The sequence below is a fragment of the Brachyhypopomus gauderio genome, chromosome 2 (genome assembly GCF_052324685.1).
Source record: "Brachyhypopomus gauderio isolate BG-103 chromosome 2, BGAUD_0.2, whole genome shotgun sequence".
Lineage (NCBI taxonomy): Eukaryota > Metazoa > Chordata > Actinopteri > Gymnotiformes > Hypopomidae > Brachyhypopomus > Brachyhypopomus gauderio.
Genome location: NC_135212.1, coordinates 831,716 through 855,297, shown reverse-complemented (window position 1 = coordinate 855,297; position 23,582 = coordinate 831,716). Strand labels below are relative to the sequence as shown.

Here is a 23,582-nt window from a genome sequence, read left to right as displayed (position 1 = left end):
GCTACAGGGAAGAGAGAAGCGAGGCCATATCCTAACTGAATATTAGACCAAGCTTCACAATAATGGCAGTAAGTAACAATGGCGGCTGTATAAGCTTTTAATTATGATCTTTTTTAAATATACTTTTCATTTTTTTTTGCACAGATGACTGCATCGTGATTAAAAAATGTATATAATGACCAAAAAAATTCTATAACTCCTGCAGTCTCACTAATGCATAAATGAGATGAGTCAAAATAAAAACAAATTTGAAAAACCTTTATTTCAATTCCTTGAATATCTAACTTTAGCCAATGAAATAACAGCTAAATTAGTAACGTGTAGGTACAGCCTGTAAAGAAAAGCTACTTTGTTTGCACAGAACTGCTGATTACATTAAAACTACAGATTCAGAGTGACAGAGTGTACAGAAGAATAAAAAAGTATGTAATTGTGTTAATCTTAACAGAATATGTTCGTATATAATTATTACTATTCATTATTAACTACTTTAATTGTATAAAAGCTCATTTACACTCATCTCCTCTAATGGTTTATGGACCCAGTCAGTATAAGATTTACTACCCTACATACATGTGTAGCTTTGTGCAAATGAAACTGGATCGTCAATGCTAAATATTTAATATAGTCTTAAATATTTCAATATTTAATATACTCTTAAATATTTAATGCTAAATATTTAAGATTATAAATATGAAATCCAAGTAAAATAGCAATGGAAAACTTTTACTATCCCCAAACATGGTTCTCCCCCAGATTTAGTGTCATTAGTAGAGCGCGTCTCCTGGCTCATGCTAACATGTGTACAGTTTGAATTGCTCTTCTATATCTTCTTCAGTCACCTCGCCAAACGTCTCATGGTTGTCCCTCAGAAGATTAAAGATGGCAGATAGTTGCTCCCGTTGCACCCTGTTAAAAAAAAAAAACCAAACCAAAAAACACACCAACAATAAACGTTTCAAGGTTGTATATTTGGATGACTCAAAACCCTGTTTCACCTTCATGTGTCTGGTGTATATGTTTTAACATAACATATATTATAACCACAATTTCAATGTTGTTTTTGTTGTTTCTTTGACCTTTTTTAAACTATAAATGATGCACTGATCTTATAGTTAAAAAGGTACTTCACAGATACTTACACAATATAATGATGAAAAATTTCTTACATAAATACCAAGATAAACACTTTTAGCTTACTTCAGTGGGTAGTGCTTGCAATAACTGACTGGCATGGAATAACACACAGACTAATTTACTCACCTGGATTTTATTGATTAAAAATTACAAAAGCCAAAAAACATATGCCACAATATAATTACAGAGCTCATGAATGGTATCAACAGTGGAAGTTATTTTAAAAGAACACTGCACCCAAAATGTGAATTTCATTGTTAATCAAGTTAACTATGGATTTACTCCCCCTTGTTGTTTCATAGTTTCATCATTTCTACACAGACACATTTCTATTTTCTAATTTTCAATAGCTAACTCTTAAATTCCAGAGTTAAACACTCCAGACACACAGTTTCACCTTCAGAATGAAAACATATCTTCAAAACCTTCACCAAGGGCTACTCTTCATTCACAAATATTTTCCATTTCTCTCTAACTCATACAAAAATGTCATACTGGAACATACTACATTATAACAAACATCATATTGGCTACTTTTGAACATAACATGGCACTACAGTCCGTCTTGGTGTTTTCTTCAGAATAAAGCTTCTCAACCTCACAAAATGTGTGGACAAGAGTTTAAAATTACAGTCACACCAAATTCAAAGGGAGAGATAAAGAATGGCTTTATTGGATCCTTTAGCAAGGGGTTTCTGTGTCTTGTTTATTGATGGTAAGAATACACAAAGTCAACGTCTACTCTATGAAAATAAAATCATAAATATGAAGTTGCCAAATTTACCTAAGCAGTCTTTTTGGAAAAGTCTGCTATTCTATAAAATAGACGGGTCCTAAAATGAAAAGGCTAGAGAAGCTAAATTTATTTTCCCTAACCATAAGAAGGTGCTGAGACAGGCGAGAAGAGGTTCCTTCAAAGGGAACATTGTCAGGTAGAGAAACATGGTGCTGAGGACCAGGTGAAATTCATCCCAGCTGATTACTCAGCTGCTCTGGAAAAAAATAGAAAGAACATTTAGTCCAACACTTTAGGTAATAGGGAAGTTAAAAGAAAGAACCGTTTTTTAGAACAATGGCTTAGAATTCCTTGTATGCATGCGCGCACACACACACACACACACCTGTATGAACATTGTATTAAACTTGTATTATTAAGCAGCCTAATAATCTCTTTCCAAATCATAATTTGTCATGTTATCATTCAAGCAGAGAAGTCAAGATTATGTTACACATAAATGAGAGAAATATCGGTATTAAATCAGTTTGGTAATCAGCTACAATCAGTAGTAGAGAAAAGCATCTCACCAGGAGGGTTCTGCTCTCTAGCAGTAGACAGAAGAGTGTGTTAGTCAAGCAGAATGTTGGCTGACGTGATCTTGGCTGATTGATGTTCAGGTGGATCTAATTAGAGCCACTGCAGGCATTCAGGAGAGAGCAACACACCACCCACGACGTCGTACATTCAAGTTAGTCCTGCTACCCATCCACCTACTAGTTTATTTCCCTATTTAGATTGCTAGAAATATCGCTGTGACTTGGCTAAATAAAGGCAGAGTTCATGCTTTGGCATGTAGGCACCATGGTACATATCAGGGGCGGACTGGCATACATTGCTACCGGGGATTTCCCCGGTGGGCCGATGGGTTAGTGGGCCGGTGGGCCGCCGGGCCGCTGGCCGCCAGTGGTTTAACTCAGCCCGTGGAGGAGCCACTGCCGCGCACTGCGGCCCCGGCCCGTAGTCACGCTGCTGTTTAACTATGTCTATTACCTCCCCCGCTCCAGTCAGGCAAACCTGCTCAGCGCGGCCGCGGTCTGAGCCTGTAAACACATGAACGAGTTGGACCGGACTGGGCCAGCTGGTGCGGGCTGACAGTATGCAGCGGAGATCAGAAAAAAACCAACTTGTCCCAGAAAATACGGGCCGGACTACGAAAACATACAGCAGTTTAAATTGTAGATAACATGTTATTTTAAATGTACTGCTGTCGCCTCTGCAACTGCAATTACCTTAACACGGTTAACACGGACGCAAGTGGCGGTCTTCAAGGTTCCAGAGCACTGTGCACTGTTTTTTTAAAGCTATTGAAATTCTTAGATTAAAACTAACCACCACAAATAGGTAAGAGGAAGAAATACCCACGTTAGAGTTGTAGGTTGTTCTTTAGGATGCACTTTGCGTAAAACAACTTGTTTGGTGGTCTTATGGTGGACTATTTAAAAGCCAATATTGTAATCATATTATTGCTGGAATTAATATTGTCCATATGACAATAAACGCCGTCATATACACTACATGCCATGTATAGATTCATATACAGTATACACACACACACACACATATATATATATATATATTAGTGGGCCAGTCTGTCAGGAACTCCCGGGCCACTTTTTCGCCCCCAGTCCGCCCCTGGTACATATAAAACACATTTTGTAATGTTACATTTTTTTATATGTATCAAAAGATTTAAAATGTGCTAACGCCATTGCTGAATCATGCCTAGAAGAAAGAGTTGTGTTTGGATCACTAAAGTTAAATAGATACACATGCAGATTAGAAAACAAAAGCATGCTTTTGCAAAGCACAAACGGCACATACACTGAAAAATTTTTCTTCTAAACTCTGCAAAAAAGGGTTGGGGTATTCTCTTCTCTATTATTTTATCCTGAACACTAAGAACCACACCTACTTTCTAGTTCCAAAGTAGGAAAAAATAACTGTATTGTGAAAATTAGCATGTAAAACATATTAATGTTCCAACTCAATAGCACTATAGGAAATTTACCAATGAATTTAGCATAAATAAAACGTAAATAAAACATGAGAATCACATTCCATGCCAGTAACTGTCTCAACCAGCAGGGGGAAGACTAGCTATGCGATATGACACAATATGGGTTAGACTCAAAATAGAAACTCTACTGCTGTCTCTAAAGCTCATACAGGTTTCATGTGAGCTGTAACTAAAGAAGTCTATAATAATGTACATGAGAAATACTATCTAGTGTTTGAATGCTGTGGTAGATTTCCTCATGGCCTGCAGATCTACTTTGTTTTGAATTTGATATTTGATATGGATGCCGTATACGTGAGGCACCGGTGTCTTAGCAGTGCTACTGCACGTCACACTGACAACACCAAAAGACAAAGTGACACGAAAGCAGCCTATCAAAGTTTCTCTCTCACCTCAATGATTAAACCAGCAAGGAAGTAATAATAATTGTTAACTCGAATGCTAGGACACAACAGGTGAAGGCAGGGAGAGGGAGAGAGGTGGTCTGCACCAAAACCAGCAGAAGGTTCTAGGGCTTGTGCATAAAAACACTGTTTTGGGATGGTTGGAGGAGGTCATGGGGTGGTAAGGCTATGAGAGAGGTCAGAGATCAGGGGTCAGTGGTCAACGGTCATTTTAAAGTAAACTTTGCCTTACCAGTGGGACCAGTCAAATAGACATGCTGTCAGATGTTTAAAGAGAGGTAAAATCACTCGTGAACTCTATTCTGCAAAGATAAAGTGTGGAAAGGAAACGTGATTCTTAGTATATCTACATTCTACAATATAGATAGATACATGTACAGTAGACAAAAGGAGCTGTGGATATTGTTGCAGCTTACAAATTACATACCAGTACAGAAACTTCAGTTTGATCAAGAGGAAAAAAATAAAGTGAAACTGATTTACATATGTGAAAGATCCAGTATAAGATTTCACTGATAGTTTTTCTTAATTAATGACAAAATCCCCTTTTAAAACAAATTCTTCAATTACCATTTTGGAATTTTGTTCAAAAGCTTTTCCTGCCCACACCTTCCTTTGGGTGTGCTGGAGCTGAGTGAGTTAAAATCCTTGCGCTCTCTGGCAGCTTGGGAAGGATTTTAGGGCCATAGGTCACATCGAAACCCTTATCTCTGTGGCCTTATCTATGTGCCCAAATCCCACCCACTCCCTGAGCCTGTGGTGTGGGAGTGGGAGTGGGAGTGGGGGTGGGAGTGGGGGGTATATTCCTTGTAATGGCCCTTTCACTGATGGCCTGTCCACCACGGACTACCACGCAGGTGCCTCTGCCAGCATGAAAATGCAGCATATGTAGCAGAAGCTGAGTATTCACAATAACAATAACAATAACTGAGTATTCACAATAACAAAACCAATAACTGAGTTGAACACAAAGAACCTAGAAAGCTAAACAAAGGTCCTGCCTGAGTTGGCATCTAATTCAACGGATCAAAAGTATATTTTGAAAAGTATTTTGTACTACAGCATAGTGTGGGAATATCTGTTTGGGTGATGAGTTTTTACATCTAACATGGTGACGTCACTATTTAGAAGAACCCAGGCACAAAATCCCTGTAGTGCCTGAATGCATTTAAGCCTGAGAACGATACCTGGTGTGTCCATTTAGCAGGCAGTAGGAACAATCACACATTTACATAAAGAGTATGTACACGACATTGGACATACATGTCGTTCCAGTTGAGTCGAAGAGTGAAGACATTTTTAGGGGTTTTTTTGAGATGTTTCATAACTGCCCAGGCAGAAATACAGGACTGTACTGACCTCTGTTCTTCCTCCAGTTCGTCCTTCGTCATCCTCTTCTCAAATTTGTTGGTCCTCTTCTTACCAAATTTGAAATTAGGAACCTTCTCTTCAGCTTCCGCTGGGGCAGCTGCCATGTCTGAGACAGAGAGGAGAGAGAGACAGAGAAAATCAGAGAAACACACAAATTTTACCAATAAATCACAGTGACATTTGTACAGAATGCTTGTTGGTTAAGTGATTCAGAAAAATTGTCCTTTCAATATTATCAGCAGTAAATGACTACCAGAAACCCCACAGCATTACTTCATTAGTCCTAATCTTTCTAAATATGTATCTTTACATCATCATTCATTCTGAAAAGTAGGTTAAAGCACCTACACCCAATGGCATCTAACAAGAGACGACAGCTGTGTGTGTTGCTCAGAACAGATATTCTGCCAAACAAAGAAGCTGTTCTACTGGAACTCCAGTGCTCAGTTTCAGGACACAAGGCTCGAGTATGAGCAGGCCTGTGTGTGTGTGTGTGTGTGTGTGTGTGTGTGTGTGTGTGTGTGTGTGTGTGTGTGTGTGTGTGTGTGTGTGTGTGTGTGTGTGTGTGTTGGTATTGTAACCATGAGCACTCTCACCCTTACTCTCCAAACACTTGCTATAATGGAATGTAGTGCAGTCTATGGCAATGGTGAAGCTAGAGGGCAATGAACACACTGAGAAGAACTGAGCAATAGCAAAGTCCAGGCTCAGACGGGCCTTCTACCTGGGTCAGGAAGAAGAGTTTCTGGACTACAGTGAGTTCCGGCCGAGTTCCACGGATCTGAGTTTTTATGTACACAGCAACGGCTTGTTTACAGTTGTTAACAAGGTAGAATCAATATAGGATACAAAAGATATATAAATATATAAAATATAAAAGATTAGAATGTTTACAGAATTTACAAGCAATCCCCTGCTTGATATGTTTGGTTTAAGTCAGTAACAGCAAGAACATTTTATGAGATCACCATAGACAAACAGTAGTTTAACATGAATTCATTAGATAAAGAATTGTGATAAATATGAAATTTTCACTATACCACTAGCCTCTGCGATCTCTGGAAGCACTTCTGGTGTGAGCTCTGCTTGGGCATCTAAAATAGGTTCTGGGACTTCTTCTGAAATCTGCTCATCACTGGGTACTGAAACCTGCATGGAGATGTCTTCTGAAACCTGCTCAGCTATGACTTCTGAAACCCGCTCAGTGATGCTTTCTAAGACATGCTCTGGGATGGGTTCTGAAATTGTTTCCGAGGAAGATTCCAAAACATCAGCAGCAGGTTCTGAAATTAGACCAGGAGCATGCTCGGCATCTAGCTTAGTGGCAGGTTCTTGGGCCGGCTCACAGGGTTCTGAGACCTGCTCAGGAGCTAATTCAGAAATGAGTTCTGGAACTGTGTCTCCTGGTGTTTGTTCAGGTGCTGGCACTGAGACAGGTACATCTAGAGCTTCAAACACAGGTTCAAAAGTGATGATGTCCACATGGGTGGGATGATGCAAGGCCTTCTGTCCACAGGCTACTTCAGGCGCTGCTGCAGCCTGCAGAAGGCACATCAGAGAAAGAAAAGACACGTATGGACAAATGACACATGTGATAGCTCATCATAAGATTAAGGAACATTTCAATGAACCCCTTGTGAATTTTCTGGGTTTGATCATCTGCTAAATCATAGTTAACATAGTCTTTCCATCAATGATTGTTTACATTTCAATACAGCTATGACAATATAAAATATGTGATGTATGTAAAAGAAGGATGTTTCTTATTTAAATATATTTAAATGTGGCCATTCACAGAGAAATCCAGGCAATCTAAGGGGTGTAAAATATATCACAAATTTCACATATTACATGTCACAAGTTCAAAATGATGAGTAATTTTAAAAGAAAAACTCTGCTCAAGTCATATAACAAACTGGTGCTTTTGTGCTTTTGCAGAGGAATTCTAAGTTTTATAAAAACGTGTGGCACGTGTATGTAACCCAATCCATTCATGGTTGTGCTTGGTCAAGATCTGACATTAGACATTGATCACAAGCTAATTCAAAATCGCAAACTTGAATCTTAAAAGAATTGGGATGGTTATTTCAAAATGCACTCCATTTTATACCTGTGATGACCAAATCAAGTCTAAAAGAACATTATACCTTGATTTCTTTCATCTAAAACATTGTTCAAATAGGTTCACAGTGTCACCCTTTACCCCCAAAGACATCTGAAAGTCTGATTTCCGTGTTAATTTGCCAACTGAAGCACTGCTGGTGGCATCGATCCCATTGTGACCTCATGCGTTCTGTTCGTACGACAGCTGTCACCTGCAGAATGCTCTCGCTCCCCTCAGCACTCCCCTCCACTGCATACCAGTCTGTGACACAAACACAAACGCTTTACTCTCCAGCTCACCCAAGCCTGTCCAGTTTCTCCCTGCCATTCACAGGTCAGAGCTAAAAGATAAAGCTGCACATCACTGACCTCAATCCAGGTCCACATAGAACAAAATGAGCCTACATAGGTGTCCACTGGCTTTTATTTATTGTTAGCACTGTTCACACATCTTTAAAAGATGCAACTGAAACCTTTAGCAGAGCCCGGGCCCACTGCAGTGCTAAATAGCCTGGATTTTTCATGTGGTCACTGTACATTTATGGTAGTATTACTGCTGGTTTTCCTTGTTTGTTTATTTTTTCTTTGGGGCTGAGAAAACATTGGCCTGCTAATAAATCTGTCCCTTTAGCACCCAAAAGCCGACAAACACTTAGATAAGGCATAAGACTAAAACATAAATCCCAATGTGGTCCTAACAAGCCATTTTTGGGTGGAGTATTCCTTCTAAAGGCATGACCGAGATGCCCAGTGACTAGCCCAAGTGGCTAATTCACTAAATGAATGAGTTGTGCATATGTTATACCACCACATTGGAGGGCACTATTTACTCTTTATATCCATAATGTTCACCAGTATGTTTATGGTAATAGGAAACCAATGGATATTTCAGCCATGTTGCACCACTCCTAATCTATTTGAAAGAAGCCTGGGAGAAAGTGGGCTGAAACATCTGACCTAGAATAGGCTCTCCTTGTCTCATTCATTTTCTCCGCTGAATTCATTCTCTACAATGACTCCACTGCTGGCTCTGGTGTTCGTCTCAAAGAACAGCCGTTGTGTTTTGTGCAGTGAGTAGGCACCGTGTACTGTTAGGGTCTGCCTACTGAGATGACGTACTCCGGAGATGGCACCAACAGTGCAACAGTGACCAGAAGGCAAATTGGGGTTGGTGCATAAATGTGTGTGTGTGTGTGTGTGTGTGTGTGTGTGTGTGTGTGTGTGTGTGTGTGTGTGTGTGTGTGTGTGTGTGTGTGTGTGTGTGTGTGTGTGTGTGTGTGACTATGGGCATGTTTGTATTAATTTCACCATATCAAATTTCTCTTGTGTCAGATTTTAACAGCTGTTCTCTTCATGCTTAAAGTCGTCTTTTTAAACTACTGCACTGTTTTTAGCTTTTAAAGAATATATGAGGATCAGAACAATTTATTTCCCTTAGCTGTGACAACATAAAGAAACTTGAGTTCAGTTAAGTCTCTGGATATATAGCTTGAAGCTTGAGTTTGAATGTGTTTGCCTGCATTTCAGTTTGTTTAATCAAAGAGAACACACAGTTGATTTAGGAAATAAATTCAATTTTCTGTTTGTGAGCATAACTGGGTAACATTCTAAATTGATAATGCTCTTCAATATTTCTGTCATGAAGAGCACTCCTGGTCCTGTGAAGAAGCTCTCATTTGGCATATTGCACACGTCTAGCCCAGTTGCTAAACAATGTTTCCAAGCTGGTGAATCAACACACCATTAGTAACAGCCCAATACAATCAACCATATCCTAACACTAAACATCACAATTAATCATTCACTGCTTTGTCATATTTAGCTACCAGTCACGAAGTATATCAAAAAAGGTAAAGCTTTGGCCAAGAGAGGGAAATTCCATGAGGAGAATGTCAGAGGAACATTGGACCAGTCGGGAGGAAGTGGTAGAGATTCCACGGCTGGCAGCCAGTACACGAGGAGCTGAAGAACAGGCCTGAAGACTTTTCGTGTCCAGACCTTTCAGACTGCGCCACCAGCACTCAAGCCTTAACATAACCTAGACGTTTTAGCCAGCACACCTAACCACCATATTGGGAGACATGTAGACCACATGTGAAATATGTCCAAATGACCTATTCCAAGGGTCACATTTATACACATTAATACTGCCTGGGCAATAACAAAAATATACCACACAAATGAGTTAGTGTCCTTTTGCTGTTAATTCTCTGACCTGCAGCTCTGGGAAGTGCTCACTACAGCTGGTCTAATGGTCTAAAGCTGGTATTCATCTCTTCCTCATGCTCACACATTGCCTTGTAAGGAAGCTGTAAACTGGATGAGGTCGGACTTGGGGAAGGTTGGGAGAGAGCTGGATCGGGAGTGCACCAGGAATGCACTTAGGATCAAACTGTTTGGGACTGCACTCATGTCAAGCATGAAGTCAGAGTTTCTTGACCAAAATTGCGATCCTGGGATATATTTGAACCCTATTCAAACAACAGACGAGCTCTCGCTCATGAGTACGGCTTTCTTGGGATAATGTTCACAGACTAATCTTTAAAGCCCTGAACTTGCAATTAAAGTTGGCAAGCCCTTTGGTGCAAAGATAGCGGAACAATGACCAGAAAATAGATTTATTTTTAGTGTTTTTGGGAAGTACACGGTGTTCCTGTATATGGCACTGCCCAGCACAACAATACAGTGCCTAGTACAGGATTATTTTAGGACGAGGAACAACTTCCAGCAATAGCAAAACTTTCTACAGTAATAATCATAGGTGTGGTCTCTAGCTGTATGTGTGGAAGTACAGTTAATCTCAAATGTTTGTTGGTTTGTTCCGTCTGTTTTGCTACTTCAAAGATTAAATTCACATGTCGTGGTCACAATGTAAAAGACAAAGGCAAACAGTCAAGCTTGTGATGCAGAGCACTGAGGAGGAAGCCACACATGGAAACCTGAGAGTGGCGTAGAGGTGGGAGTGTCTCGCTGTCATGTTCAAGGACAGTGGACCCGGCGTATCTGGGAAAGGACTGAGGTACAGCAAGAGGTGTCCTTCATCCCTCCAGTCTCCCTCTAATCTCCTTCCAGTCTCACAGTTGAGAAATGTCTCATACACAGTGATTCTTTCCCTCTCTGCCTTAAGCTAAATAATCCACATGAAGACCCACCCATGAAGTGCAGAGAGCCGCCATTACAGGTGATGCACTGAATGTGAAAAACGCATCTTGATGTTGATGAGAATTGCACTGAACGTCTCTCCCATTTGGAAGTGCTTACAGCACTTAAAACAACCTGTTTAGCAGTCTCGAATTGTTAGGGGTCATCACCCCTGATGACCCTAAACAGACACGGCACCACTGCCAGAGCTAAGGAGGCCAACGTCGAGCAGGTCTAGCCTGGCTGTGAAATAATTCTTTTAAATCTTGTATGTCACAGCAAACATTAGTGAGAGGCATCACTAAAAAAGCCTCCTCAATAGCACATGCACCACCCGTCAGCAGTAAGTTGCTAAGCACAGGACTAAACATATAAAATCGCATACAACTCCCTTGAGTTCTGGAGAGTACAGCCTCAGTTAGACAGCCCACCTGCTGAAGGGAACTTGCTACCCTGTTCACACACTGTCTTCTGTCTACCTACAAAGTGGTGCAAGCCCCAGTACTCTTAACCGCAAGATAAAAGGAAAGTAATTTTATTGACACTTGTCACACTATTGACCATGTTTACTAAGACAAACTTATCTCCTATGGGTGCTGTGTGCTGCTTCTGTGTAATGTCCCATTTTGGCTTAGCCTGTTTAGTAGTTACTCTTACCATACTGTATCGTCTCTGTGGTATATTGCTGGTGTTTGTAGAAAACAACATGCAAGTTTATATTGAACTTTATGTATCTGATAAAGGCCTTTAACTTTATACTGAGCATAGAGGACAATGCACAAGAGGCCTTTCCAAGACAACACACTGGCTCATTCATGCCTGTTCTAAATTGTGCATTTGCTGTTACAGACAGCTGTAGGCACATTCCACACCTTCTCTGTAGATAGAGCAACTGCTCCAACATCATCCTTCACAGCTGTTACACTCCTTGACTCTTAGTGTGTTGTTGATGTGTGTATGCAGTATACATCCTTGGATATATGGTTTACCTTCAAAAACTCTTTACTCTCTATAGTACATTTAATATTCTGTAGCCAGTGACTTTTAGTGTTTCTCTGGATCTTCTAACCCACATCCATTTGGTCTCGGACAGCCCTATCTACTTACAAAGACTACATTAACTCCATCTATTTCTTCTGGCTGGGGATGGATGTAGTTACTGATTTCTCTATTATAAAGCAACCCCGGGTACGTGAAAGCTATGTAAATCCATGTTAAAATACAGCCCATTACTGAACACAGTGCAAACCCCGGGTACGTGGAAGCTATGTAAATCCATGTTAAAATACAGCCCATTACTGAACACAGTGCATCTGAGGAGCTGAACTGAAGGGAAGAAAAGAGAAAAAAATGCAAATGAAAATAGCATGTGTTAATATTTTAACATCACCTTTTCCTCTCTTGTTTCCTTGTACGCCACTGTGCATGAGGAGGTAAGTTTATTTTGCCATAGAGGATAAATCAAAGTAAGTGTGGGTATTATTCAAACCCCCCCCCCCCCCCCCCCCCCCCCACACACACACACACACACAGCCAGAGATGCCTGTTAGTAATATAGTAATCACTTAGAAACAATGTTCCCAGTTATTCTTTTATCGGCAACACGTCAATAATGTTTATCCTTTTATCCTGCGTAGGCTATATTAAAATAATAAATTAACAAATAGACTGATTAGGCCATATCGTAAAAACTGCATTTATAGTCGGGCATTTTCTTTCAACAGGGTTGCCGTCACGGTTACACAAAGTCCGCTAGTGAACAGATTAATCATAAACGACAGGTAAACAGCGACTCGGTGTACTTTGGTGCGAACATAAGGGCTGTGTGAAAAAGCCACAGGAGACCTGGCAGTTACGTTGTGATGCGTAAAGACGATACCGCAGGAGCAAACGCGCATGCGTTGAAAAGTACGAAACTTTAAAGTGACTGAACGGTGTGGTGGAGTTTTAAATGTCCTGATATTTTGAGGGTTTGTGCGTCCCGAGTAAACTGGGTCCGCTTTAAAGTGGACTGTGTTCCTAACCACTTGAGCCTACCTATGCGGACCGCAGAACAGTTTTAAGGGATTTTGTGGGACTTTTCATTAAAAGTTAACCGCCAGTTAAAATATCCTATATTGGTTGCCATTGCCCGTTTACCTGTATTTGTGCTTCTTGTACTAGGGAAAGTCCAGCTTCATCCACCGCGGACTCATCCTCGAGCCCTAGATCCTCCACAGCTAGGGGAAGGTCTTCTCCTTTATCGTCTGCACTGGGCTCCTTGTTCGCCTCTACCACTGGAGCCGACGCGAGTTCCTCCGCTTTGTGCTGGTACTCATCTTCCTCTTCTGGTCTCGTCTCTTGTCGGTTCTGTTTAGGTTTATTTGGTGCAGATCTCCTAGATAGAAACGCCGATGCAACGACAATGGCAATAATTGTAAATAAAAGAGCTGCCAAAATAACAGGCGCGTCTATGGCCATTACTGACGATATTGTGTTAAACGTCTTTTTTTCTCTAGCCTTGTAAAAATAAAAATGAGTAAACGCTACGAAAAAAGAGTCGTTTCGTTTCTGGACATGTACGTGTGTGCGGTGTTGGTGAAGAAGACGACCGTGAAGCGCAGATTACGGAGTGTTTGTGTCCACCCAGTCGAGCATCTCGCCACAGCGCTGCTACAGTCTGATAAACCTGCGTGTAAACGAGTCAAACCTCACGACCCAGACACCATCCATCTCTGAGGGAGGATCTTTAAAACGACGCTTTACAGCCATGGAGGTTTTAATGCACCCCCACCTACTGAAACTTTACTAAATGAACGATCAGTTATATTTTATAGGAAAGTAAAGGGGCCAATACGTATTTTGGAAAGATGCAAATATGTCTACAACAGCGGTAACATGTTTCATGTACATGTATTCCTCGATTTTAATATTCCCCACAAATGAACATATGCTACTAATAAATAAGGAACATCACAATATCAATATCAATATCCTCAGACCAAAATCACATTTCCAGTAGTTTTCAGGACGCAGACCTCATCAATCACATAATCGAGTTTCACTTTAATTCAGCGGTCCACTGACCACGAACTTTCGAAGGTTCATTTCTTTATACTTTAACGAGCTATTTTTTATTTTTATTTTATGGTCTACACTACCTAATCATGAAGACCACAATGGTCTTTCTAATGAGGGTGACGAGCACTGAGGTTGGCCTCTATGGTGTTGATTTGTTCCATTTACATTATGTGAATTGTACTATGGTCTGGTAGATGTACATGTACCTGTAAGTGATAAAGGCCAAGAGGCTTCAACACTAGTTTTTCTGCCAGTTCCAGTAACGGTTGGTTTACTTCTTTTTGCTAAGAGTGGAACAAATCAGCTGACTTAGGTCTCTACAGAGCATAGAATTACTTGCTCACACATCTCTGACTACCTAGCATGACTAAGATATTACCCCCCCCCCCCCCCCCCAATCCCTTGCTTACATCCACAAACCACAAAACCAGTCAAATGTCAAGGTGAAAATGTGCAAGACAAAGCACAGTTGTCTGCTGCACTGTACACTTTAGCAACAAAATACAAAGAGCACCACACACTTAAATACATAGAAAGCTTTATTAAATCAATATCCATTTGTTTGCTTTGATTCAAGCAACACCAAGGTGTCTTGTGTCTTTTTTCCCCACACCTAAAGCCCAGTGGAGCTACAGCGTCGAGTGTGTGAGAGCCCAGGGACTAAAACGGTGCCGAAAAGAGAACATGGTGAGAGCCCCAGTTATCACACCTCTCTGTAAAAACAACAGCAAGTATAAGATGATGCACTTGGCCATTAAACGTAAATGAAGTACACTGAAAAAGGGTCAATCTGCACTCCAAATGCATGTGAAACATAACCATGGACATATTACAACCACTACTTAACAGTCAAAATGGCAAAATGAGAGGCTGATGCAGTTTTGCTGGTAGCCCGCCTTACAGTTAGAGCAACTAAAGAACCATTAGGGACAAATAGGCACTTTTTAGGAGACACACAGAGTCACAAACATTTACAGCTGGGTATTATGTCCCATTCAGAACACATGTAACCAGTTTTCAAAGCACAAGAGCGGATTGCTCCCATTTCTGGAACACCACAATGTGTAATATAACATCTGTATAACAAGCCCATGACCCTTGAACCTGAAACCAATAGTAAGGAAACTGATATTTTTCCTTCATGGGTAGTTTGTTGAGTATTTGCCCTTGTAGAATCTTGTTTCTTTGATTTAATCATATTAACAATGAATGTCGAAAACTTGTAACATAAAACAAACTTGAGTGGCCGCTGTAATGTCACTTTGAAAACATCACTGATGTGAGAATAACACACTGTCAGTACTGTTCTCTTATAGATGTTCAAGGTGTTCATTCTTGATGCTAGATTTAATACTGCATAAATTAAATGGCACTATAAAGAACCACTACTTTGTCAAATGTCTTCACTTGTCCAAGTTCTCAAGAGAATTAATAAAGTATTCACATAAATTGAATCTTCACATCTGAATTATGTCTAACCAGTGGATTAGTAGAATTAACTCAGAGGAATGTATTTGGCATGGACAGATTATCTACCATCTAAAAATGAATTCTAGAAGTTCAGTCTCATCTTGAAACCAATTCAAACATGAATTTAGAATTCATGCACTGTTTTTGCACTGATACCTTTCTGTGGGCTGTTTTATGTAGGCAACAAAACAATTCATATTTTATATTAATCAAGGACTGATTTTCCAAAAAGGTTTTGGGGTCCATGTGTATGAAGCACCTTGGATTTCTAATGAGCATACTGACATAGCATTACAATAGCATTTTATATTCTCATATAAAATTATTCGTACACCAGAAACAAAGAGAATGATGGAATAAAAACAGAATAAAAATCAGCCGAGAGGAGGAGTAGAAGCTTTCTTGTGTAGACATAAAGGCAGCAGCATCACACATCAAGAAGCCCCCACCATTTATTAAGTGGAAAAAGGAGAGTGTGGAGGATGAACATGATATCACTGGCAACTAGTCCAACATCACAGTCTGTCCAGACCACCGCCACACAGTCTATGAGGGGGTGCTCTCTCACACACACACACACACACACACACACACACACACACACACACACACACACACACACACACACACACACACACACACACACACCTCTCCTGAAGCTCATACTAACACTATGGCCAACTCTGCCCCAACAAACACTAATCTGGATACTCCTTCCTTTCGTCTCACGTGTGACTAAAAAATGAGTGTTAGTGACATAAATTCAGACATCGCACCAGAGCCAACTTTGTCATCGGGAGACCAGGCTTCAACAGCAGACCTCTACTAGCCATAGGGACACCAGGGGAGGAGGGACACACAGACACACACGCAGACAGTGAGGACAGTGTCCTTGGAGTGTCCCCCGCCTGCTCCCTTCTGGCGCAATTCCAAGGAGCAGGAGGTCACCGTGAGGAACTTCGCTCTTTGCTCACACAGTCGTCTTGGCTGGTGATGTCACCATTTCCCATCATCACGCACGTTCTCCGCTTCTTCCTGCGGTGGGCCATGGCATCGCCCTCAGAGCCCGTCCCTGCCTACAGGAGATCAACACAGTCAGTATCTGATAGTTGGCAAACTTGTGCATGTGTGCCCTTACGTTAACACACAGAATTAACGCTCTGACTGTGGTCATATCGTGTGATCTTCTGATGTCTTCATGTTCACATAAAAACACTGAAACAAAAACTTCAATCACATTCTAACTTATTTGATTAACTCATTATAGACATAATACTACAAATATTCAGTGGCCCAGTACAAATAAACTCTGAACAATATAATTTGGAACACACTTAACAGTCAGAGCTCACAAACAGCACATTATGTGGAAGACAGATTTATACTGAAATATCAACTTATGAAACAAAACAGAAAAACATGTAAAAAAGCAAAACCCACACACTGCATTAACCCATACATGTGTTTGTGCAGGATGTACCTCCGAGTCCGATTCAGAAGAGCTAGAGGAAGAGGAGGAGGAAGAGTCACTGGAGCTGTCTGAAGCAATGCCCGTGGACTCCTGTAGGTCTACTTTATCTGCCAGAGCAGCTAAATCTGGTCTCTCCTGCTTCAGAATTCTGGGAGGAGCCAAAACAAACATCAATATACTGAGGTCACATAAAAGCTTCGTACGGGGTGTTTTTAATAACATACTTAGAGAACTCTTCTCACCTGTACCACTTCCTGGAAAGCTTGGGCCGGCCACGGACTGTCTTGTGCCAAACGATGGGGAAGTTGGTGCTACTGGCGAAGTTCTGAGTAACCGCAATGGTGGTGTCCAAGTTTAGGACGACGTGCCACCAGCCACCTATGGAACAGAGAAGCATGCTGCCATTACAACGTGACGTCACACAAGCTCCATGCATGTCGCTGAACTCTGGTTCAACTGGCATTTGTACACTAGCAAGAGTCACACCTTCAATGTGAGTTACATCTGGTGCCAGGTTATAGCATGAAACATATGGAATGGGTTAGCCCTTAAAGTCTCCATCAGCTTCAACGCTAAAGTGTTCTACTTAAAACTCTTCAATGTCATCTATATCTAATATAATCAGGCACCTTAGAGAAGAATACTGTGCCGCATGTTCAGTAACCTTAGAAATGTTACACCTACCAAGTGGTCTATTACCATGTTGAGTAAGAAAATCTACACAGGCCTTCAAATACAGATACTGCCCAACACACTCTCTCCGACATTACTCTGCCATGTTTCCAGTTTATTCACACCACCTATACAATAATGCAGTGCCGAGTAAAGCTGTCACCAGGAACCGCACATATCAACACAGGCGTTAAATGCTTCACCATGGCGGAGCAACAGCAGAACACAATTGCAGCACGGTAAGAAAACACGGTCTAGCGATTTCAGCAACTGACCAGGAATAAAGACGGTCTCGCCGGGGCGCTGCAGGATCTCCAGAGGCCGGAACTCGGCCGGCCAGGCGGGCTGCTGCGTGCGCGGGTAGATGGCGTTGAACCATGTGATGGCCTCGTCCTGCTGGTTGCCGCCCTCGTCTCGGGTCACCTTGATGAGCTCGCGGGGTGTGTGGGTGGGGAAGAGGCACCAGCGCTTGTAGCCCTGAACGAGGGCGTTCCACGCGCTCGTGCCCAGTGGGTCGATGTGAATGCCTGTGCCGGAACGAGCAGGCCCCATCACAAACCACCTGATGAATGAGGCACGAGAGTTTAGTATCTAAAACACTTCTTCAGCAACACTAGAAAGTCACTGGACACAATGAAAAATCACTGTTAAAAATTGTTGCCCTCTCCCACTGGTTGAATCTGAAGTTGCTTGTAGCACAGGCCAAACTATTCATATAATATATATTATATATATATATATATATATATATATATATATATACACTACCAAACTATTCATATACATAATACTATATACATAATATATATATATATATATATATATATATATATATATATATATATATATATATATATATATATATATATATATATATATATATATATATATACTACCAAAGGAATTGCGCTCTTGGTGAGTGTATGATGGAACATGCACTATTTGGTGAATATTCTAAATGCTAAACAGTCCAGAACTGCTGACTAAGCAAACCGGCCCATGTGTTACCTGTACGGCGGCCGGCGCTTCTCCCCGGCAAACTGAAAGAGGTCGTCCCTGAAGAAGACGGGTACCTGGTAGTCCTCGAGCAGTTTGCGGCGCTTGGCGTGCTCACCGTAGCTGCTGTCGAAGATGTAGAGCGGGCTGTCATCCTGGGTGGACTCCATGTACTCCACGTAATACTTCATCTTCATCTTCACAGAGTAGCCATCGTTGTCCTCCCCGCACTTGAACTTCTGGTTGCGGTATTTGCGCTTAAGGCGGTCCAGGGTCCATTTCTCCCGTGCGGGCCATGACTCCTGGCAGTTGAGGAGGACCACAGGCTTGTAGGGCTTCTCGTAGCGCTGGACGAAGTCTTCGGGGCTCAGGTGCAGGGCGTCCACCCGCTCCACATTGTCCTGAGGCAAAAGGAGACAATTTCTGCTGTAGGAGAAAGGCTGAAAGTTCTGATGACACAAAGTTTAGGTTTTCCTTCTTTCTTTTTTTATTCTTAAACTTTACACATTCATCTATCTGACATGAAGGTGTATCAAGATCTTCTATTCTTTGATCCAAGAATGCACGCACTGTATATTTTCCATTAAATGTAGCTTTTATATGCATTTGTATAAATCCACATTAATTCTGTTAATTTTTTTTGTTTGTTTGTTTTACTTATTTGAGAGTCACAAGCACAAAGGTAGACCTGGTAGCAGGGATGGTGATGCGTCTAGACTGCTTGAGCTTAGATTGCTTAGCTGAGCAAAACACAGTGCCCTGCAGGCATTCTTAACACTTTACTAAAGAACAAATCACGCAGATTTTTTTTGACATATACAAATCACAGTTACGTTCTTATTAGGAATCTTGAACATTACCGATTGTACAGGCAATGGAGACCCCACTAATACAAAAAAATCGGGCAGAAAACCACATTTAAGATAAGAATTAGCAATAGATTTGAGTTTTGAGTACTGATGTAATAAGTAGATTAAGTTGGCCTGTAACAGGTTCCTAACTCGAGCTGCCGCCTCGTCGTGGTGTACGTGCGGTTTGTAGCGTGTCCCAGCTACAACACAGCGAGACACTCTCACTGCCGACTTCAACTCGGCTCCGCCACATATGCAGTGCAGTGTTCGTGTCATTATGTGCTGCCGTCCCGTCCGCTCCATTAGCCCAGACACTGGAGGGTGTGGGGGGGTTAACTTCACCACACACACCCGTCCGCTCCATTAGCCCAGACACTGGAGGGTGTGGGGGGGTTAACTTCACCACACACACCCGTCCGCTCCATTAGCCCAGACACTGGAGGGTGTGGGGGGTTAACTTCACCACACACACCCGTCCGCTCCATTAGCCCAGACACTGGAGGGTGTGGGGGGTTAACTTCACCACACACACCCGTCCGCTCCATTAGCCCAGACACTGGAGGGTGTGGGGGGTTAACTTCACCACACACACCCGTCCGCTCCATTAGCCCAGACACTGGAGGGTGTGGGGGGTAACTTCACCACACACTCTGGAGAAGAAGCACCATGAAGCTCCCTGCCTCGCTAACGTCAGCTAGCGGAGAGCGAGTAGCCGCCCGACACTCGGTTACCTTCACTGTCCGGCTGGAGAGATCAAACGTATCGCTGTAGTTATGTTTCGTCCAGTCGACCGAGTCCTTTAACTCGGGTCTGGCGCTCCGCTTGGCCTCTTTGATCCGTTTCTTACTCTTGTGGTTCATCCCCTCGCGCTAAAGTGGTTAGCCGGCTCGGCTAGCGGCGCGCGACTGGCGGTTCTAGTGCTCAAAGCTCCAGTGGTTTGTTAGCCAGCAAGCTAATTGGCCAGTAAGGAGACGGCTATTGGGTTTCTGTGTGGTCCTTTATTAATTCGGAATAATAAAGACAAACGCCCACAAAATGTGCTTGTTTCAGTAACAGTACAGGGAGGAAACTAAACTACTCCGAGCGAACTTAGGTTACCAGCCGACAACAAGAGCACCAACTACAACGTGCGTGCAGCCTAACATGAGTGAATTTTTAGGTCCCACCTTACGCGTACTGTAAATATAGCTATTGGCTATCATTTGAGAGGCTTTCCGAACCTCAAGGTTTAATTGGTTGCGAAAAATATTTAGCTGTCAGTCAAATTATACTCCAATAGGAAAGCAATAATGAAACAGACCGCCTAAAAACCTATACCTGATTGGCTGCATGTTTTTGACGCACTACTTCAACTTGTTTTCAGTCAGGAAGTTGTATTTTAGCTATGCAAGTGTGCCCGTTTATTTTAGGCAATGTAAAACAGTGAAATACTAGCATCAACATGAATAAATCAGTCAGTCCATGTATTGTCCAGAAAACCTTTACGTTTAAGAACCACGATGGCGCGCAGTCGCTGGTAGTGTCTATACCAGAGGTATTGAAATGCACGCATTGCGTGATATCGCTGTTAATTTTCTCTGATATACTTTATCAATATTTCTGTGTGTATATAATCCAGATTCTTGATCCGCAATATGGAATGTACGTGTGGCCTTGTGCGGTGGTTCTGGCACAATACGTATGGACCACAAGAGAGAAGCTACAAAATAAGACTGTACTGGAGGTGAAGTTTATAGTTGGCATATACTTTGACTCAATTCATTGTAACTCGTGCATTAGTGTTGAATAAATTCTAAAAATCCATATTTTTATCCACTATTGCAGCTAGGTGCTGGGGTTAGTTTGCCAGGCATAGTGGCTGCAAAGTGTGGATCTCAAGTGATCCTGTCGGACAGTGCTGAACTTCCTCTCTGTCTAAGCAACTGCAAGCGCTCCTGTGAAGTTAATGATCTACTAGGTGTACCTGTGGTAGGCCTTACCTGGGGAGAGGTGTCACCTGAATTAATGTCTCTGCCAGCTCTAGACGTTATCCTGGGATCAGATGTTTTCTACGAGCCTGAAGGTGAACCTTGTTCCATATCATTTTATTGCTCCTGTTAGTCTAGCTTCAGTAACTTCTCTGATGCATTGAAATATGAGCTTATTGAAATGAGTTATAAATTCATCTTTTTACAGATTTTGAAGATGTCCTTGTGACAGTGTCCTTTCTTTTAAAGCGAAACTCTAGCTGTCAATTTTGGACCACATATCAGGAGAGGAGGTAACAGTCCCATTACTCCTTAGATCAGGGGTCGGCAACCCAAAATGTTGAAAGAGCCATATTGGACCAAAAAAACAAAAAACAAATATGTCTGGAGCCGCAAAAAATTAAAAGCCTTATATAAGCCTTATAATGAAGGCAACACATGCTGTATGTATCTATATTAGCCTACCATCAAAATGACTAAGTTAGCTACAAATACGTAATGAGCATTCATGATTAAATGTTTATTCTCCCTGCAGTGTGTTCTGTAGAGAACGACGCACCACGTGACTTCTCTGTTGTAGGATGCCGCCTCAAGTTTAACTTCATTACAATATTAATGAATTATGTTTCATTGAATTGCTGAAATTAAAGAAATTTAATAAATCAGGGTTGCCAACTTTTAAAGATCACTTGGAGTGAGATTTGAACCTGGAGGGGGGTACCGGGCGGGGTGTATAATGGACATAAATTAAGTATTATATCGCGATCGGTCGATATCCAGTGGTTGGCGCCAGAGCGAACTAGTAATTCATTGAATCATATATGTGGATCAGAGGTAAATAAACTAGATTTTTTTCGGCGTGAGAAATCGGATGTGTGGCGTGTGAAGACAGTCAAATGCGTGTGTCTCACGCTCAATACGTGAGAGTTGGCAACCCTTATAAATAAATTTGATTTTTGATGTCATTTTTATTTTTACGATTCGACAAAACAACAAAATGGAACGTGCATAACATGCCCCTTATTTGGGCACTAAACAACCCGTTTAATGTGACTTCTGTTTTCGGACATCACTGGTCAGCTTCTCAACATCGGGCATGTAAGATGTAACTTTAATCTTGACGCAGGACTGCAAACTCTCGTCTGTGAGGCGGGTGCGATATTTTGATTTGATGTAGTTCATGTTTGAAAATATCTGTTCGGACAGGTATGTTGATCCAAAGATGGATAATACTCCAAATGCATGTCTTCATGTTCCAATAATTGTCAGGAAGAGCATTCATGTGTCATAGACAAGTTTCTCGGGTGTTGGGAGGCTTTCAATTTCGCTCCATTTGTGGCTTTGGCCAAGTTGAGCTTTCTGGCGAGTGACGTCTTCAAGCTTGCCGCCGGTGTGTTTCCAACAGCCACCTGCCTCATCCTGCCCTGCTAATAGAAACGTGTGTCGCAGGCTACGACGCAAATCTTCGTTGACATAAATGTTGAAATTTAGTTTCATTTATTCTACACATTCTTACAGCATTGGAAAACGTTAGGAATGTTGGTGTCATGTTTGTATCCTACAAAAACTATATTAAAACAAAAAATATATTTCTCTCCCCCATCTTTTTACATTTTCAAACATTTTTGAAAAAGCTCCAGGGAGCCGCTAGGGCAGCGCCAAAGAGCCGCATGCGGCTCTAGAGCCGCGGGTTGCCGACCCCTGTCTTAGATGGAGAGATAATGAAACATACTAACGAATGTTTGAGTACCAGCTACCTCATACTGAAAATTCATTATCTCAACAATGTGTAACCATCTAATTAAGAAATGCACTTTCATATTATTTCAGCACTGACTGGACTATAGAGACTTTGCTGCATAAGTGGAGCCTACAATGTACCAATATTCCATTGGACACATTTCATGCAGACAAAAACCACTTAGCAGGATCAAGTCTACCTGGGGATCACACTATACAAATGATGATTGTAACAGCTAAGCTGTAAACCTTGATGTAATCTGATGCTGTTTATGACTACAAGCATGGGTGAAATTGCAAATACTTGTGGAGTATTTATTTAAATAAAATGTTTCACACTTTGAAAATCAGATTTTTTTTTTTATTTTCTCAGCTACACTAAAAGCTAATGTTTAAGCCTTGCA

At 41.5% G+C, this 23,582-nt stretch overlaps 3 protein-coding genes across 17 annotated transcripts; 1 reads left to right on the top strand and 2 right to left on the bottom strand.

Moving 5' to 3' along the window:
* Positions 1 to 276: 276 nt before the first annotated feature.
* Positions 277 to 13,658, bottom strand: LOC143482953 (uncharacterized). Of its 15 annotated transcripts, none has more exons than XR_013122345.1 (7): positions 13,091 to 13,656; positions 6,748 to 7,246; positions 6,432 to 6,488; positions 5,696 to 5,813; positions 4,569 to 4,638; positions 2,443 to 2,551; positions 1,255 to 2,129 (listed from the first exon to the last, which is right to left on the bottom strand). XR_013122345.1 is itself a non-coding variant. In XM_076981593.1 (6 exons), the coding sequence occupies exons 1-5, from the start codon at positions 13,409 to 13,411 to the stop codon at positions 4,605 to 4,607; spliced, it is 1,029 nt and encodes a 342-aa protein (XP_076837708.1). In that variant the 5' UTR covers positions 13,412 to 13,656; the 3' UTR covers positions 1,255 to 2,551; positions 4,569 to 4,604. The 15 variants fall into 15 exon arrangements, 11 of the variants coding, with proteins under 11 accessions (XP_076837692.1, XP_076837699.1, XP_076837708.1 ...); XR_013122349.1 differs by having other exon boundaries at positions 1,255 to 2,124; XR_013122350.1 differs by lacking the exon at positions 4,569 to 4,638.
* Positions 13,659 to 14,532: 874 nt separating this feature from the next.
* Positions 14,533 to 20,586, bottom strand: jmjd6 (jumonji domain containing 6, arginine demethylase and lysine hydroxylase). Its single transcript, XM_076981504.1, has 6 exons — positions 20,203 to 20,586; positions 18,633 to 19,021; positions 17,900 to 18,186; positions 17,195 to 17,330; positions 16,962 to 17,100; positions 14,533 to 16,557 (listed from the first exon to the last, which is right to left on the bottom strand). The coding sequence occupies exons 1-6, from the start codon at positions 20,329 to 20,331 to the stop codon at positions 16,426 to 16,428; spliced, it is 1,212 nt and encodes a 403-aa protein (XP_076837619.1). The 5' UTR covers positions 20,332 to 20,586; the 3' UTR covers positions 14,533 to 16,425.
* Positions 20,587 to 20,591: 5 nt separating this feature from the next.
* mettl23 (methyltransferase 23, arginine) lies at positions 20,592 to 23,529 on the top strand. Its single transcript, XM_076981520.1, has 5 exons — positions 20,592 to 21,005; positions 21,090 to 21,194; positions 21,296 to 21,533; positions 21,647 to 21,731; positions 23,269 to 23,529. The coding sequence occupies exons 1-5, from the start codon at positions 20,913 to 20,915 to the stop codon at positions 23,423 to 23,425; spliced, it is 678 nt and encodes a 225-aa protein (XP_076837635.1). The 5' UTR covers positions 20,592 to 20,912; the 3' UTR covers positions 23,426 to 23,529.
* Positions 23,530 to 23,582: the final 53 nt, after the last annotated feature.

What these genes read in the sequence shown, in the direction of transcription:
- mettl23 (XM_076981520.1), top strand. Translation starts at nt 20,913, where the DNA reads ATGAATAAATCAGTCAGTCCATGTATTGTCCAGAAAACCTTTACGTTT. An exon ending in TGGTAGTGTCTATACCAGAG is followed by an intron (nt 21,006 to 21,089) that starts GTATTGAAATGC and finishes TATATAATCCAG; the next exon opens with ATTCTTGATCCGCAATATGG. An exon ending in ACCACATATCAGGAGAGGAG is followed by an intron (nt 21,732 to 23,268) that starts GTAACAGTCCCA and finishes ATATTATTTCAG; the next exon opens with CACTGACTGGACTATAGAGA.
- LOC143482953 (XM_076981577.1), bottom strand. Translation starts at nt 13,411, where the DNA reads ATGGCCATAGACGCGCCTGTTATTTTGGCAGCTCTTTTATTTACAATT. An exon ending in TACAAGAAGCACAAATACAG is followed by an intron (nt 7,247 to 13,090) that starts GTAAACGGGCAA and finishes TGCCTTCTGCAG; the next exon opens with GCTGCAGCAGCGCCTGAAGT. An exon ending in GAACTGGAGGAAGAACAGAG is followed by an intron (nt 910 to 5,695) that starts GTCAGTACAGTC and finishes TTTTTTTAACAG; the next exon opens with GGTGCAACGGGAGCAACTAT.
- jmjd6 (XM_076981504.1), bottom strand. Translation starts at nt 20,331, where the DNA reads ATGAACCACAAGAGTAAGAAACGGATCAAAGAGGCCAAGCGGAGCGCC. An exon ending in CGAGACCGTCTTTATTCCTG is followed by an intron (nt 17,331 to 17,899) that starts GTCAGTTGCTGA and finishes TCTGTTCCATAG; the next exon opens with GTGGCTGGTGGCACGTCGTC. An exon ending in CTTCTGAATCGGACTCGGAG is followed by an intron (nt 16,558 to 16,961) that starts GTACATCCTGCA and finishes GATCTCCTGTAG; the next exon opens with GCAGGGACGGGCTCTGAGGG.